A 14,257-nucleotide genomic window follows, 5' to 3' on the forward strand; every position below is an offset into this window, starting at 1 on the left:
TGTAACTATATCTGGAGGTTAAAGCACAAAAGGACCATTTGGGGTTATAAAGTCTCTAGATTCACTGTTGGGGTTATAAAGTCTCTAGATTCACTGTCCATATCCACAAAGAAATATTAACCAGCTTTCAAATGGATCACTCATGGGTTTTGCCAGGGAATCTTTTCATTTTGTGAGGTTCCTCAGAAACTTCCCTTTCAGATCCTTCAGGCACCTAGAAGTGAGGGAGCAATGATGATTTAACCAGTGAAAGTTTATAGACTGTAGTGTAGACACAACCTAAAGAAAGACAGATTTTTCAGTACTCTGAAATAGTTATGTCAGTTATAAACATATAGCCTTCTGCTTTGCTTCCTTTTCTTTGTAATGGCCACTAGCATAGATGGCTTTAAAAATAGAGTGGGCAGAGAATTGATTGATCAGTGGCTATTTAATATGACAGCTATATGGATCCTCAGTGTTCAGCGGTGGTACACATCTAAGTACCAGATGGTTTTTCATACCGTTCTCTGCTTTCAGAAGGCATTTGAGTTGAAAAGCAAATGATACATCTTCAAATAAATAAATCTTCAAGGGCATTTGTCTGGTCCCTCCTGGCATTGGTCTGCTCCAACAAGGCAGTTTTAATTTTAGTGTACCATTGCAGACTATGAAGAAGTCAGATATTATTTGTGGCCAATTACTGAGCTGACATTGATAGGTCTCGTATATAGCTTATATTATAGGAAACTATGTTAGTGTCAAGGCCAGTATACCTTTTGTTGGCAGCATACAAGCCCAAATTACCACTTTTTACACTGCAGCTGAAAAGAGGCAAGAGGTATGTGTATATAATCTGTTCCATAAAATCCATGCAGTCAGTGTTAGAAACAAATATGTGAAAGCTAGGAGCTAAATGGCACCTTAAGCCTAAGTCAGGGGTCAGCAACCCGCGGCTCCGGAGCCGCATGTGGCTCTTTTACACCTTTGCCGCGGCTCCGGGACGGATACTAGCGACGGGAGGAGGCGCATTGTGCGCCCCGACACTCCCCACTGTAGCAGGCGCTGTACTGGCTGTGACGTCGCATGGGGGCGGTGTGTGCGTTAGTCACGCACCATCCCGACGTCACCTTCCCACCCGCCCGCCCGCTACATTGTAAGGGGCATGTACGCTGGTCACTGCATTGAAAGGGGGCATGTACGCTGGTCACTGTTTTGAAGGGGAGTGAAGAACACACACACACAAAAAGGTAACTTGTTAATTTAACGTTTATTTCTATGAGGAGGAGTAATTCTGAGGGGTCAAACAAAGAAATAATTAAAAAAGTGACAAAAAAGTTATTTTTATAATGACGAGTTTTGCAGCTCCCAGTTGTTTTTTTCTTCGGAAACGGGTCCAAGTGGCTCTTTTTGTCTTAAAGGTTGCAGACCCCTGGCCTAAGTTATGGGCACAACAATGGAATGTCTAGGTAATTTTTTTCTTATAACAAGAATAGAAAGCTGAAAATGAATGAACTGCAGCTAAAATATCATGTTCATTTTTCCCATGTTCTAGTCCTTCCCCTGCCCACCCCCCTAATATTCTTAAGAGGGTCTCTTCTCCAGTCTTTAGAGAGTAGCTGGAAGTTCCTCAGCAGTTTTAATCTGAAATCTTAGGTGCAGTACAGAACTCAGAAACAGCTCACACTAAGGTAATTCCCTGTCGCATAATGCGCCTAGAACAATGGGAGTTTCGAACTCTGCCTGCAGCTCTTTTGCCCCTGGTGAAGATTCCCAGCTTTTTGGGAGGAGGAGTAGAAGAACTGCAGACAATCCTGAATCTTGAGAAGGACCATACCTCAGTAGTAGAACATCTGCTTTGCATTCAGAAGGCCCTGGGTTCAATCCCCTCATCTCCAGTTAAGGCTGGAAAATAACTGTCTGAAAACTCTCAGAGCTGCTGCCAACCAGTTTAGACAATACTGAGCTAGGTGGACCAGTGGTTTGACTTTGTACAAGGGAGATTCCTCTGTTCTTCCCACCTGCCAATTTTCTGATAGCCACCAGAAATATAGATTGGCCCTTGACTGATCATTCTTCATGCTGCTCAGAATCTGAGACCATTGTTATGCTGGGTGATAGTGCCCTTCAGGTGAAAAACCATTTAATTAGACAATTGGCAAGCAAAGCACTGCAAATCTACTTCCATAAAATCCCTACATTCCTGTGTATCTTCTGAAGTGATTTCCGCCCCCGCCCGCCAAACAAAGTTCTACCAATCATAAATGGCTCAAGAGAAATGCCTTTGGTGTTTTTGCTAAGGTTTGAATCTGGATTTTTTCCAGTAGAAATAGCAGCTTACTTGTGTCTCTTTAATTATTGGATTACAACAGTGTAAATGACGGAGGAAGAGCTACCAAGATTTGTCAGTATAAGCAAATGCAAACCAATTCCCCAGAACAGATTTCTTGATATTGGAGAACAGTCAGAGTAAAGCAATCATATGGCTTTTCTGTAAGTTACTTTCCAAGAACTAAGATACCAGTAGCAAAATAATATTTTAAAACAGAATGAGGGAATACATGTGTCCAACACAGTTTGGGTCACTGAAGAATAGCAGTGGGGAAAAATAAACTGATTTAAGCAAATTGTCACATAGAAAAGCCTTTACTAAGAATCTAGTAGTGTCCTTCAGCAGCCTTACGTGGGTGATATCAGACTAACCTGATTTACTTTCTACAACTGTATTTGCAGACAGGGATTTATTTAGGATACCCCAACTCTATGCAACTTTTGCTTTAGCATTTCTGAGGCTGTGTGAAATATTTTTCTTGAAGGCCGTAAGCGCTAATCAAATTGGCAAAACACAAATGCACACAAGCCACCATTTTTGTTTTCAAGTAATAATAGTGAGGGGAGGGAGGGAGTGGCTTTCTTCACTCTGGCAAAATGCCATTCATATTTATGTGACAGTAGTAAAACCTGGTTAAGCGAAACTTCCTTGTGTTAATGGTTTTAACATTATTCATACATTTTAGGATTTGGGTAATTTGTTTTGATGTTTGCATTTGTCACTTAGTTATGACTTATGGTTAGGACAGTTTTTTAGATTTCAAATACTGAAGAGAAGCAACCAAAACCTTTGCCCAGGAATTTTGAGATCGAGCGTATTTAATACATCATGCTCTACATGCGTTTCTCCTGCAGCCCCCTTGCCAACTTCTAGGAAAGATCACTGCTGCTTAATCAACACTGAATTTCATTGCTATGGTAACCCTGAAGGCCTGTTGGCAGCTCCCTGCCTGTAGATCAGTTTATGTACTTTTAAACAGATTTGATTTGCTGGAAAAGGTTTGAAATCATTATTTCCAGTGCTGGTGTGTGCTTGCGGTCAGCACAGATGCAAGTTCTTAAGTTGGTGTAGTATGTTTTGTCTTAAATATTGCTATCCATTTGGAATTTAAGAGATAAAAGGATCATGTGCACTTCTGTGTGGGGAATTTAAAAGTCATTATCAAAGAAAGCTGAGTTCTCTGAGCTGAATAAATTCTGTGATTTGAATACCGGTAAATTATACAGATTGAGAAAAACTGATGTATTTTATCTTTCCACATAGCCTCCACTACCACCACCACTGAAAATCCCACTTAGCCCTCTTTAGCCTCAAAGATTTCATGAAGCTTGTCTACTTCCTTTCAAGCCTATTTTAACACCCAGAAGGGATAGAAACATGAAAAGAGATATTTGAGGTTCTCAGGGTGCTATATTCTGCATCAAACATCACATTTCCACATAAACATCCACGTCTGCTTCTCCTTTGACTATATCACTTATGAATAACATTCCACATTTTGTTGTCTTGCAGAGTTTAATTGCTGTGTTTGAAAACATCACAAAAACCAACATAGCAGCTTTGGTTGTTGGACTAATTTGCATGGTTTTGTTGCTGAGTGGTAAAGAAATCAACGACCGCTTAAAGAAGAAACTTCCAGTTCCTATCCCTATGGAGATCATTGTAGTAAGTGAGGGATAAGAAGGGATGTCTTAAGTATGTCCTCTTAAGCATGGTTTGGAATGTCCTTCACTATGCAGACAAAACTTCAGACTGAACTCCCTCTTGGATTCGATTCCAAGTTTTCTTATTGTAACCACGTTGCCTCTTGTTTCATGTGTGTTCTTTTTAAAGGTGGTAATTGGTACTGGAGCTTCAGCTGGGATGAATCTGTCAAAGACTTATGGAGTGGATGTTGTTGGCCATATCCCCAAAGGGTAAGGATGAGGAATTAAACATATCTTTTTAGCCCTCTGTAGTTTAATACAGTCAGTCGATAATAGTTTTTCCTTTTTAATTCCTTGCAGATTACGTCCTCCACAGGTACCAGATATAAGCCTCATCCCAGCGGTATTTGTGGATGCAATAGCCATAGCACTTGTTGGATTTTCCATGACAATCTCCATGGCCAAAATCTTTGCTCTCAAGCATGGCTATAAAGTTGATGGAAATCAGGTAATTTGAATGTAATATATGTCTTTCACTATCTGGTCAAAAGCCTGTTGAAATTGGTGAGAATTTTTTCCAAAAGCTAGTTGCTGAAGACACACTTATCTGAAAAATAGCTTCCCTACATTTCCAGGGCCCAGAGAAGATGTAACATTCCTGACCTCCTAACCATGGTTAGGTTGGAAACATTAAATATGCACTGGCCTCGTATCCTAATTGAAGAAGTCCTATGAGTTGGCAAGAGAAGATTCTTCCACTAGAAAGATTTGCTTTCAGTAAACATGCTACCTATCCAGTAAATCTAATACAGTCAAACCTCAGTTGTCAAACATAATCCATTCCGGAAAACCGTTTGACTTCCAAAATGTTTGACAACCAAAAACTGAATGCAGAAGCCTCAGTACAATAGGGGAACTCAAAACGGAAGCCGTGTAGCGCGTTCGGCTTCTGAAAATGGTTCGAAAACTGGAACTTTTACTTCCGGGTTTTTGGCATTTGGGAGCCGAAACATACGATAATGGAGGCGTTCGGCAGCCGAGGTTTAACTGTAACAACAAAGAACCCTTCCTTGCAAGTTTGGTGCAGGCCACTTCAGCTTTACAAAGGTTTTGAAGTCTTCGTTTTGTGCTTGTGGACTTTAAGAACATTGTTTCCATTTTTTAAATTCAGTGCTTAAATTATCTTTATGCAGTCCCCCCCTCCCCAATTAGTTGCAAAGCAGTTTCTTATTATGGAGATAATAGTCACGTGTAGAAGTTTGGCATGTATCTGTGGCAATGTTCAGCATGACTTCTGCTGGGGGGGGGGGAGAGAGGGGGAGAGAGAGAGAGAGAGAGAGAGAGAGAGAGAGAGAGAGAACAGAATGCTAGACTAGATGCGCCATTGGCCTGATCCAGCATCCCATCTTATGTTCTTACTACTTTTGTTCTCCTGCTTTTTCTATGTTGACAGGAACTCATTGCTTTAGGCATATGCAATTCTGCAGGATCGTTTTTCCAGACCTTTGCTATAACTTGCTCAATGTCCCGGAGTCTTGTCCAGGAGGGCACTGGTGGAAAGACTCAGGTATGTGTATTTAGGTTTCACTTGTCCTTCCTGCAGGGCAGCGTTCAAAAGTCCCATTGTTCTTGGCTTGTTTTGCAACAGGGAATTTCATGAATTTCAAGCAGTTTCTGAGCTCTGGATGCAGTACTGCACCTAAGATTTCAGATTAAAACTTTCAATTTCTGGAAGGAAAGGACCTTTTTCTGCCTCCCCACTCTGAAGACTGGAGAAGGGACCCTCGTAAGAATCTTAGGGGGACAGGCAGGGGAAGTATGGCTTGGTTTTTTGCAGTCTTCAGATGAGGACCAGACCATGTAAAAAATGAACATAAGATTTTAACTTCAGTTCATTTTTGGCTTTGTATTCTTGTTATAAAAAAGCATGCCCAGGCGCTAGGTTGTGGCGCCTGTAACCTAGGTTTAAGGTGCCATTTAGCTCCTAGCTTTCATATCTCAGTTTCAAACACTGCTGCAGGGACGCGATGATGATTACAGTGGTGCCTCGCAAGACGAAAAGAATCCGTTCTGTGATTCTCTTCGTCTAGCGGTTTTTTCGTCTTGCGAAGCAAGCCCATTGACGGATTAGCGGATTAGCGCTTTTAGCGGCTTATCGGATCAGCTGATAAGCGGCTTAGCGGCTTAGAAAAAGGGGGGGGAACTCGCAAGACATTTTCGTCGTGCAAGGCAAGCCCATAGGAGATTCGTTTTGCGAAGCAGCTCCAAAACGGAAAACTCTTTCATCTAGCGAGTTTTCCGTCTTGCGAGGCATTCGTCTTGCGGGGCACCACTGTATTATGATGGTGATGTTTAGTACAGTATACTGCCATTCATCCACAGATCTCATGGTGGTTCACAACATTACAATATAAAAACCACAAAATACATAATAAAATCAAACCAATAATCTCCCCTCCCACAACACAGTAAAAGGGTTGTCAATCAGCCAAAGGTTGAAGAGGAATGTTTTTGCCTGCCAACTAAAGGTGTTTAATGAAGGCGCCAGCTGCGCCTCCCTGGGCAGAGCATTCCACAAACAGGGAACCACTGCAGACAATACCTGTTCTCGTGTTGCCACCCTCCGGACTTCACGTGGAGAAGGCACACAAAGAAGGGCCACACAGGATGATCTCGGGGTCCAGGTCAGCTCATATGGAGAGAGGTGGTCCTTGAGCTATTATGGTCCTGAGCTGTTTAAGCCTTTATAGGTCAAAACCAGCACTTTGAATTGGGCCTGGAAACTAATTGGTAGCCAATGCAATCGGGCCAGGATTGGTGTAATATGCTGAAATTGTCTTGCTCTAGTGAGCAACCTAGCTGCCAAATTCTGCACTAGCTGCAGTTTCTGAACCATCCTCAGAGGTAACACGTTGCAGTAATCTAGGTTACCAGAGCATAGACAGCAGTAGTTAGACTGTGCCTGTCCAGATAAGAGATCAGGGTCATATACCTTGGACTTTCCCATTTTATCCTCACTTTTGGGGGCCAGCTTAGGCTAAATAAGTGGAATTACCCCAAGGCCATCTAGTGAGCAGGGATCTGTATCTATATCTTTCTGCCTCCCCCAATTCTGTCCAAGCCCACATACTCCGTATTTGCTACTCTGTATGCAACATGTGATGTATGTAAATTTAGTTGATGCCTCTTCTTGTGAGTGTTATTGCTTAGGGCATCAGCGTACTTGCTTAAGCATACTCAGTCAGACATACAAGTATATAGAAAAAGAAATGGGAGGAATATTTGGGCTTGGCAATGCCTTTAAAAACCTTTTAAACTATATATGGGATTCTTCAAAAGTGTTTCTGTGTCCTTCCCCCCCCCCCCCAGGTTGCTGGTACTCTGTCCTCAATCATGGTTTTCCTGGTCATTGTTGCCATTGGTTATCTGTTTGAACCACTGCCACAGGTAAGAGTCTCTTATATATATGTTTTCATTCCAGTCTAAATTGGTACATAAGCAGCAGTAAAACCGCTTTTGTTAAAGCATTGCACAATCTGTAATGTTTAGAGCTGTAAGGAAATAGAATGTTCTGTGCTGCAACAATAAGCTCAAAAATTGGTTCAATTGCAGGGTAATTTAATGGCATTGGTGATTACTGTGCACCAGCTTTTTCTAATGTCCTTCCTGAATATCTGCAATTGGAGGGAAGGCTTTCTAGTCTGAATGCCTGTGTGAGTCTCATTTGGCTCTGGGTAACGAACAGCAGCTCTTTTTATTTGTCCTGTCTTTGGTCTCCACACCTGTAAGCATGCAAGAAATTAAATATGCTTTAGCAATGAAGACTTGAGCTTTGTAATCCTAATCCAGCACTTTATACGTGTTACTTTGTCACCTTTTATACTTTCAACCATTGATTCAGGAATAGTGGGACAGAACTATTAGCCAATGATTAGCAGGAACCTCATTTTTTGGGTCCTCAGGTTATACAAGTTGCAAGTGAGAAGTCGTTGTTCAATCCACTGGATGCATGCCGATGTGCTGACACATTTATCTTGAACTTAATAGTTCTAGGCTGTTGAGATATTATTTTAGCCAAACAAAAGTATCAGTTTCCTAAAGATCACCGGTTCTCTTTCCTAAGATGAAGATAAGAAACATGTAGGTCCCAAATAAAGCTTCAGAGATTTTATTGCTGGTAGGCCAGGCCATTGCCCTGTTCACTTAACTGGAAATAAATAAGGCAGGGAGTGACATGATTGGGAAGTGACAGTTTCGCAGTAACTAAGTAAGAGTCCATTTGCTTGGTTAGCTGGAGTGGAAGAAGAGCACTTTGCACAAGCCATAAAAGGTTTGTCAGAGGACTTGAAGATTAGCATTTTATTAAAAAACAAATATAAGGATTACTTTGTATGCTTTCCTGGGATCTGCGCTAACCATAAAAGGCTAAAGGAGAAATCCCAGTTAGAAACTGGTGCAGGCCAAAGGGTTTTGAATACAGAAAATAATCTTAGTAACCTACTATTCTAGTAAAACACTGGAATCTCCATTTCAGACCCTAAAATATAATGAGGCAACAGATTGTTACTTCTCTTTTCAGAACAACAACTTGGGTGTGGAGGTAGCTCAACTGCCCAAGGAAAGGGGGGCAGAAAGCAAAAAAGCTCCATAACTTTGACTTGTATATTACAGGGCTTATAAAGCCTGCAAATGATGTAGTGCGGGGGTGGGGGAACAATAGTTCTCATAATGACCCTAATGGCTAGAGCTGGTTGCATTACAACCACATCTGGAGGGCTCCTATCCTTGCTGTAGTGGGCATGCCTATTTTAAGTTTCCCCAATTTCTTTGGGAGAGAATGCTCCTCCTCTCTGCTGTGAAATCAGTTGTTTGACGTGTTTAACTTCTACTGAATGAAGTTAACTAATGTCATGGATGCTTTAGCTGAGATTACAGTATTTCAGGGGGTTGGACTAGATGACTCTTGTAGTCCCTTCTGACTCTACAATTCTGTGAATTGTACCCTTACACACATTGATTTTGAAATGGGCCATTCAGGAGGGTTGCAGCCATAGGCACTTTAAACAAAACCCTGCTGATGTTTATCATCAAGGAATCTCATTTGGTTTCTGATGAAATATATGTGCATATAAGCAAAAGATCAAAAATGACATGTGACTGCATGGCTGTTTACACTTGCTAAACTTTGATTTTTTTAAAAAATGTTCTCGTGTATGTAAATAGATCTCCTGCATAGAACTTGCTAGTTATATACACTTTGGAATGCTTTTTTTTTAAGCTGCAACACGGTTTTAAAATAAAAATAAGAAAACCAAACCCTTTTCAAAATATGTTCCTAGGCTGTGCTTGCAGCAATTGTAATGGTCAATCTTAAAGGCATGTTCAAACAGTTTCAAGATATCACTCGCTTCTGGAGGACCAGCAAGATTGAACTGGTGAGTGACCTTGATTCTGATCAAAGTGCATGTAGAACGTTTCTGAGATGGTAATCCAGTGGTCCACCTGCAGTGTTGTGTCGCACAGAAATAGTTGCACTGTGAGAGTCAAATGATGCAAGAAGAGCAAAGCTCTAGGCCCCAAAACTAGGAACATAAAGAAGATAGTGCAGGAGAGGGTATTGAAATGTGCTTAAGATCAATTAGGCAATTCAGGGAACCCTTCGCTGCTTAGAAATGCAAAGCCAGCACAGTGGATACATTGGGTTATATCCACCTAATTTCTATTTAGAGTAGACCCAACAAAATTAATGAGCCCAAGTTAGCCATGGCCGTTTATTTCAGTGGGTCTACCCTGAGTTTGACTAGCAGTGTCCTTTCCTCACAGAGGTAGGAAAGGTATGGCCCTTGTCTGTGCAGGAGCAAAACTCAAGGCTTGACTCCTGGCAAACCCTGCGTTCTCTTGCCCTAATCTGCATTGATAAGCTATCACTAAGAACTGCTTAGAGACATATTTCTGTTTATTCTCATTCTCTCTCTCTCTCTCTCTGTGTGTGCGTGTGTGTAGATAACCACTTTTATTTCACGATATTTATATAAGTAGGGAAATCCTTTTCTGGGAATTAAAGATTTTTCTCAGTACACCACCTGCTTATTTTATAAGAACAAATAGGGTGTGCAATCCATTTCATCAATGAGGCTTCAAAATTTACCCACACATTTTTTTAAAATCCATGTTAATGTGTGCACTTGGTTTGCCTTACTATATTAGGCCTATCACTAGTTTTGAGTGTACTAGAAACAGTTCAGACCTGTTTCCTTCCCACAATTTCCTCTCCCCACCCCATTCCCGCCCGCAAGTAAAATGTGAGTGTGAAACATGGTTAGCCTTTTCTTGAAAGTGGTCTTGAGTGTTTGTAATTGACTCAACAGGCTTTTATTTGAACCTGCTGGAAAGTAGAAACCATTACTAATTAGGTGTTTGTTTGTTTGTTTGTTTGTTTGTTTGTTTGTTTGTTTGTTTGTTTGTTTGTTTGTTTAGGCTATCTGGATTGTAGCATTTCTGTCCTCAGTTTTTCTGGGGCTCGACTACGGCTTGCTCACTTCTATAACTTTTGCAATGATTACCATCGTGTACAGAACACAAAGGTGAGGCTCACATTAAACATTTATTCTCTCAAATCGAAGCTATTAGTGGTGGGAGTAAAGAGGGACAATCTCCTTCTCCATGCTCAACCAACACAGTGTAGTGTGCTGAGCTAGCTCGTCCTCCCTACAATGGAAGGTGACGTCATTCATCAAAATGGTTGATTAGGGAATCATTTTGGTACCATTCTGCTTGCCGGCAGTTTAAGAGACCTCCTTGCACCTCTTCCAACCCAATCAATCCCTCCCAGTGCAGCTGGAAGAATATCTCCGGGAAGAGTTCCTTGGAAAAGCAAACATTTGCGCAGTAGTATAAACGGCATCTGAATCTAAAATAGTATTGTAAAACCTAAACTAAATAAAAGTAGTGAAGAGCCATAGCTCAGTGGTAGGACATCTACTTTGCATGCAGAAGGTCTTAGATAGAGTTGGGAATGTCCCTAGTCTAAAACCCTGGAGAGCCGCTGCCCATCAATGTAGTCAGTCGTGAGCTAGATGGACCAATTGTCTTACTCAGTATGTTGCAGTTTCCTATGCTGCTAAAGGTAACTTGGCATCGGCATCATCTGTTCTATCAAATTTCTCTAGATTGCTTTAAAAAGCACAGGCCCGGCACTCAGTTTTCAACCCGTTTTATGCCTCAAGAACTGGAATTTCTGCTGATGCCTCTCTGTTCTGGCCTTTGATCAAGGCACTGCGTCAGAAGAAACCTGTTGGGTTACTTTTGACTTCAGATCTGATCTTAAGTCCTAAAAAGGAGGAGAGCATTTACAGCTCAAGCAGCCAATAAATGGCAAGTTGCAACTTCTCTTTAGTGAGTCACACCCAAGAAACTACAAGCAATACATTGTATAACAATATTCAGGATCTACGGAAGGGGTGGGGAGGCAGCAAAACTGTCTAAGCAGACCTTATTTGCAACTGACGTAATTTCCCAAATCTGATCCTCAAACAGAAAGCAGGTTTGAAGTGTAGGAAGTGTCTCTATGATTCCATGCATGTTGAAATAGGGTCCAAAATGTGCTGAAGTCGAAGTGTCGTTCTCCCTTCACACCCCTCTTCAATTTTATTTCATAATATTTAATATACTGCTTGACTGTAAAACAAGAAACCTCAAAATAGTTTTCCACTCACTGTTTCTGGATAATGGGCACCAGGACTTTACCAAAGAGGTAAAGACATTAGTGGGAGCCTCTAACAGAGATTGCTTTTATAGCCTCTTAATACAGAGATTCTTTCTCTATAGTCCACAATACAGAATCCTCGGCCAGATTCCCGGTACAGACATTTACTGTGATGTAGAAGAGTATGAAGAGGTAAGAGGGTGCTAAATCTCTTTATACCCCTTAAGAAGGAAGGAAAGTGCTCTCTTTGATTTAAGATGGAGGGGAGCAGTAACAAAGCCTTGGTTGGGAGTTGAATCTGAATCCCGTAGGACCCCATACTGAACATTAAGCTCCATTCCTCCCAGTGCAAGCCCACCACATGCGGAGATGAGAGCAGGAATGCCAAATGGTTCTTTGGGAACTAGCAGCTGGGACATTTCTGGAGGGAGAAATAACCAGAGCCATGAGGCATGTTCAGAGATGACACGGGAATGCAGTGCGTGTGTTCAGTAGTCATGCCTGTCTGTTGGTGGGGAATCTTACCAGACTCCCCACCCCCGCTTGACTTAAGATCTCAGCCAGCTCCCCTGCTCTGATTTCTAGCAAGCTTCAGGCCTGTTCCACCCATGTAGCAGAAACAGGAGACTGAATCCGGAGGTGTTAGGAAGGACTAGCAATTTGAATGGCTTTAATAGTGGCTTAGAAAAATTCATGGAGGATAAGGCTGTGTTCTTCCTCCACTGTCAGAGGCACTATTCCCTTGAATGTCAGCTGCTGGGAAGTACAGTTTGAGGAATCCCTGCTGCATTCGGGCCCTGCTTCAAGTCTTCCTTCCCATAGGCATCTAGTTTTGGCCACTGGGAAAACGGGATTTTGGTTTGGTCTGGCAGGACTCTTATTTTTCTTACAACTGCATCACTTCAGACTGTAGGTCAGTGAGAAAACAGATTTTTGAATGCTCTCCAGCATTCTACTGACACAGCAGAAAGGCAGCTGGGCTAGAGCATTTCTTTCTGAAGCATTAGTTTTTAATTGTTAGGAGGTTGTTGTTATTTTTACATGGGGGAGCTTTCAAAACTTGGAATATTCTACCTGCAGTTTGGAGTGGTTTAGTCTAGTTCTGGCACATCCTAGCTTGTGAGACCCAGTCCAAATTCAACGACAGATAGCAACAGTCTTGGAAGTCAAGGTCAGAGCAGAGGTGAGGTATTTCAATCAGTTTCTTCTTTCAGATATCGTAAGATTTTTGTGCTCTTAATAGATGTGAGTGAGTGTTTAGACTGACATCTTCCCGTATGAGGCTGAAGTGATATAGTCCCTCCATGGCAGCTCCTGCTGCCTCACAAATTCACGTATAAGTCTACCCAAAGGCACTACTAAAGGAATCTTTAAGGCTGCCCTCCTTCATTGGGACAGGTACTGTCCCAGGTGAGATTCCAAGGCCAATTCCTGTCAAGTAGGTCACTTATTCCAAAATGGTAGTTTGATGATGTGATGTGCTTGGGGTGCCAGAAAGAAGGGTTTGAAATGGCTCATTGAGGCAACATGTAGACTGATGGATCCTCTTTGCAGGAAGCAAGGAAATAGGGAGCCAGAGGAACAAAATGTGTTAGTGGGGTGGGATAGATCACCACAAAAATCTCCTTTGAGTTTAATCTTGTGCTTTCCCACCTCCCCCTACTCCCATGTGTACCATATGACCCCTGGGCAGCATGTTCCGGCATGATGGACAATGTGTACTTAACCTCTAATGACTCTATATTTTATATTGCTATATAAACAAGTTGAGGAAGACATGCTTTCTTTATTAAAAGAATCTCTTCTTTTCTTAGGTGAAAGAATGCCCTGGAATCAAAATATTCCAGGCAAATGCATCGCTCTATTTTGCTAATAGTGATTTATATATCAATGCACTGAAGAAAAAGGTGAGGAACAGCAATTCATTTCTACTCTCTGTCCTATTGAAAAATGCTAAACACTGCCATTTCACACTGCAGGGATTTACATATTTGACTACTCCCCTGTCTAAAAAGGAAAAATAAATCTATGTACAGACAACACTTGGATTCTAGACCAATGTTCTTCTCAATATGCTAGCTTTGTACAGGCAGGGTGGTGTTTGTTTCTTAGACATGGGAACACTAATTCTGTTCAACCATTCTGGTTTTTCACCTGTAGTCTGAGAAGGTACAACCCAGCAACAGAGTTATGTGAGTTTTCTGATGAGGTGTTTCATCTCTAAGCCACCCATGTCACATCTGGGTGTGTTAGAAAAGCCTTCTGTCTCAGCCACCCTGAGCTAAGAATAGTTGGATTAGTTCTTGAAGCATTTGAACATAGCTCCATTCTCAAGCATGAATTTGTGTCTTGTTTTGATTCTTACCCCACACATACACAGAATCTCATCTGACACACTTAAAGGTTACCTTGCATGTTACTGGTATTAAACATAGAGGTCCTATATGTTGATATACTGGTGTATCTCTTCTCTTACACCCCAGATCAGGTGGGGTAGCGATATTGGAAGCTCCAGGAATGTTACTGTAATAGGTGGTGCTTGTTAAAACCAAATAAAAGCTCTGTTTTCTAGTATTCCTAGCCCCCCCCCCTTTT

General features: G+C 41.6%; 1 protein-coding gene across 2 annotated transcripts in view; it reads left to right on the top strand.

Moving 5' to 3' along the window:
- Positions 1 to 14,257, top strand: part of SLC26A5 (solute carrier family 26 member 5) — a 34,929-nt gene that overhangs the window by 13,229 nt on the left and 7,443 nt on the right. For both annotated transcript variants that reach the window (XM_081211587.1, XM_081211586.1), the window contains exons 7-15: positions 3,824 to 3,976; positions 4,145 to 4,227; positions 4,318 to 4,465; positions 5,411 to 5,524; positions 7,327 to 7,404; positions 9,297 to 9,392; positions 10,435 to 10,541; positions 11,785 to 11,854; positions 13,477 to 13,569. In XM_081211587.1, coding sequence (XP_081067713.1) covers positions 3,824 to 3,976; positions 4,145 to 4,227; positions 4,318 to 4,465; positions 5,411 to 5,524; positions 7,327 to 7,404; positions 9,297 to 9,392; positions 10,435 to 10,541; positions 11,785 to 11,854; positions 13,477 to 13,569 — 942 coding nt within the window. The remainder of the gene's footprint in view (positions 1 to 3,823; positions 3,977 to 4,144; positions 4,228 to 4,317; positions 4,466 to 5,410; positions 5,525 to 7,326; positions 7,405 to 9,296; positions 9,393 to 10,434; positions 10,542 to 11,784; positions 11,855 to 13,476; positions 13,570 to 14,257) is intronic.

This window comes from Podarcis bocagei, assembly GCF_964188305.1.
Source record: "Podarcis bocagei genome assembly, chromosome: 10".
Taxonomy (NCBI): domain Eukaryota; kingdom Metazoa; phylum Chordata; class Lepidosauria; order Squamata; family Lacertidae; genus Podarcis; species Podarcis bocagei.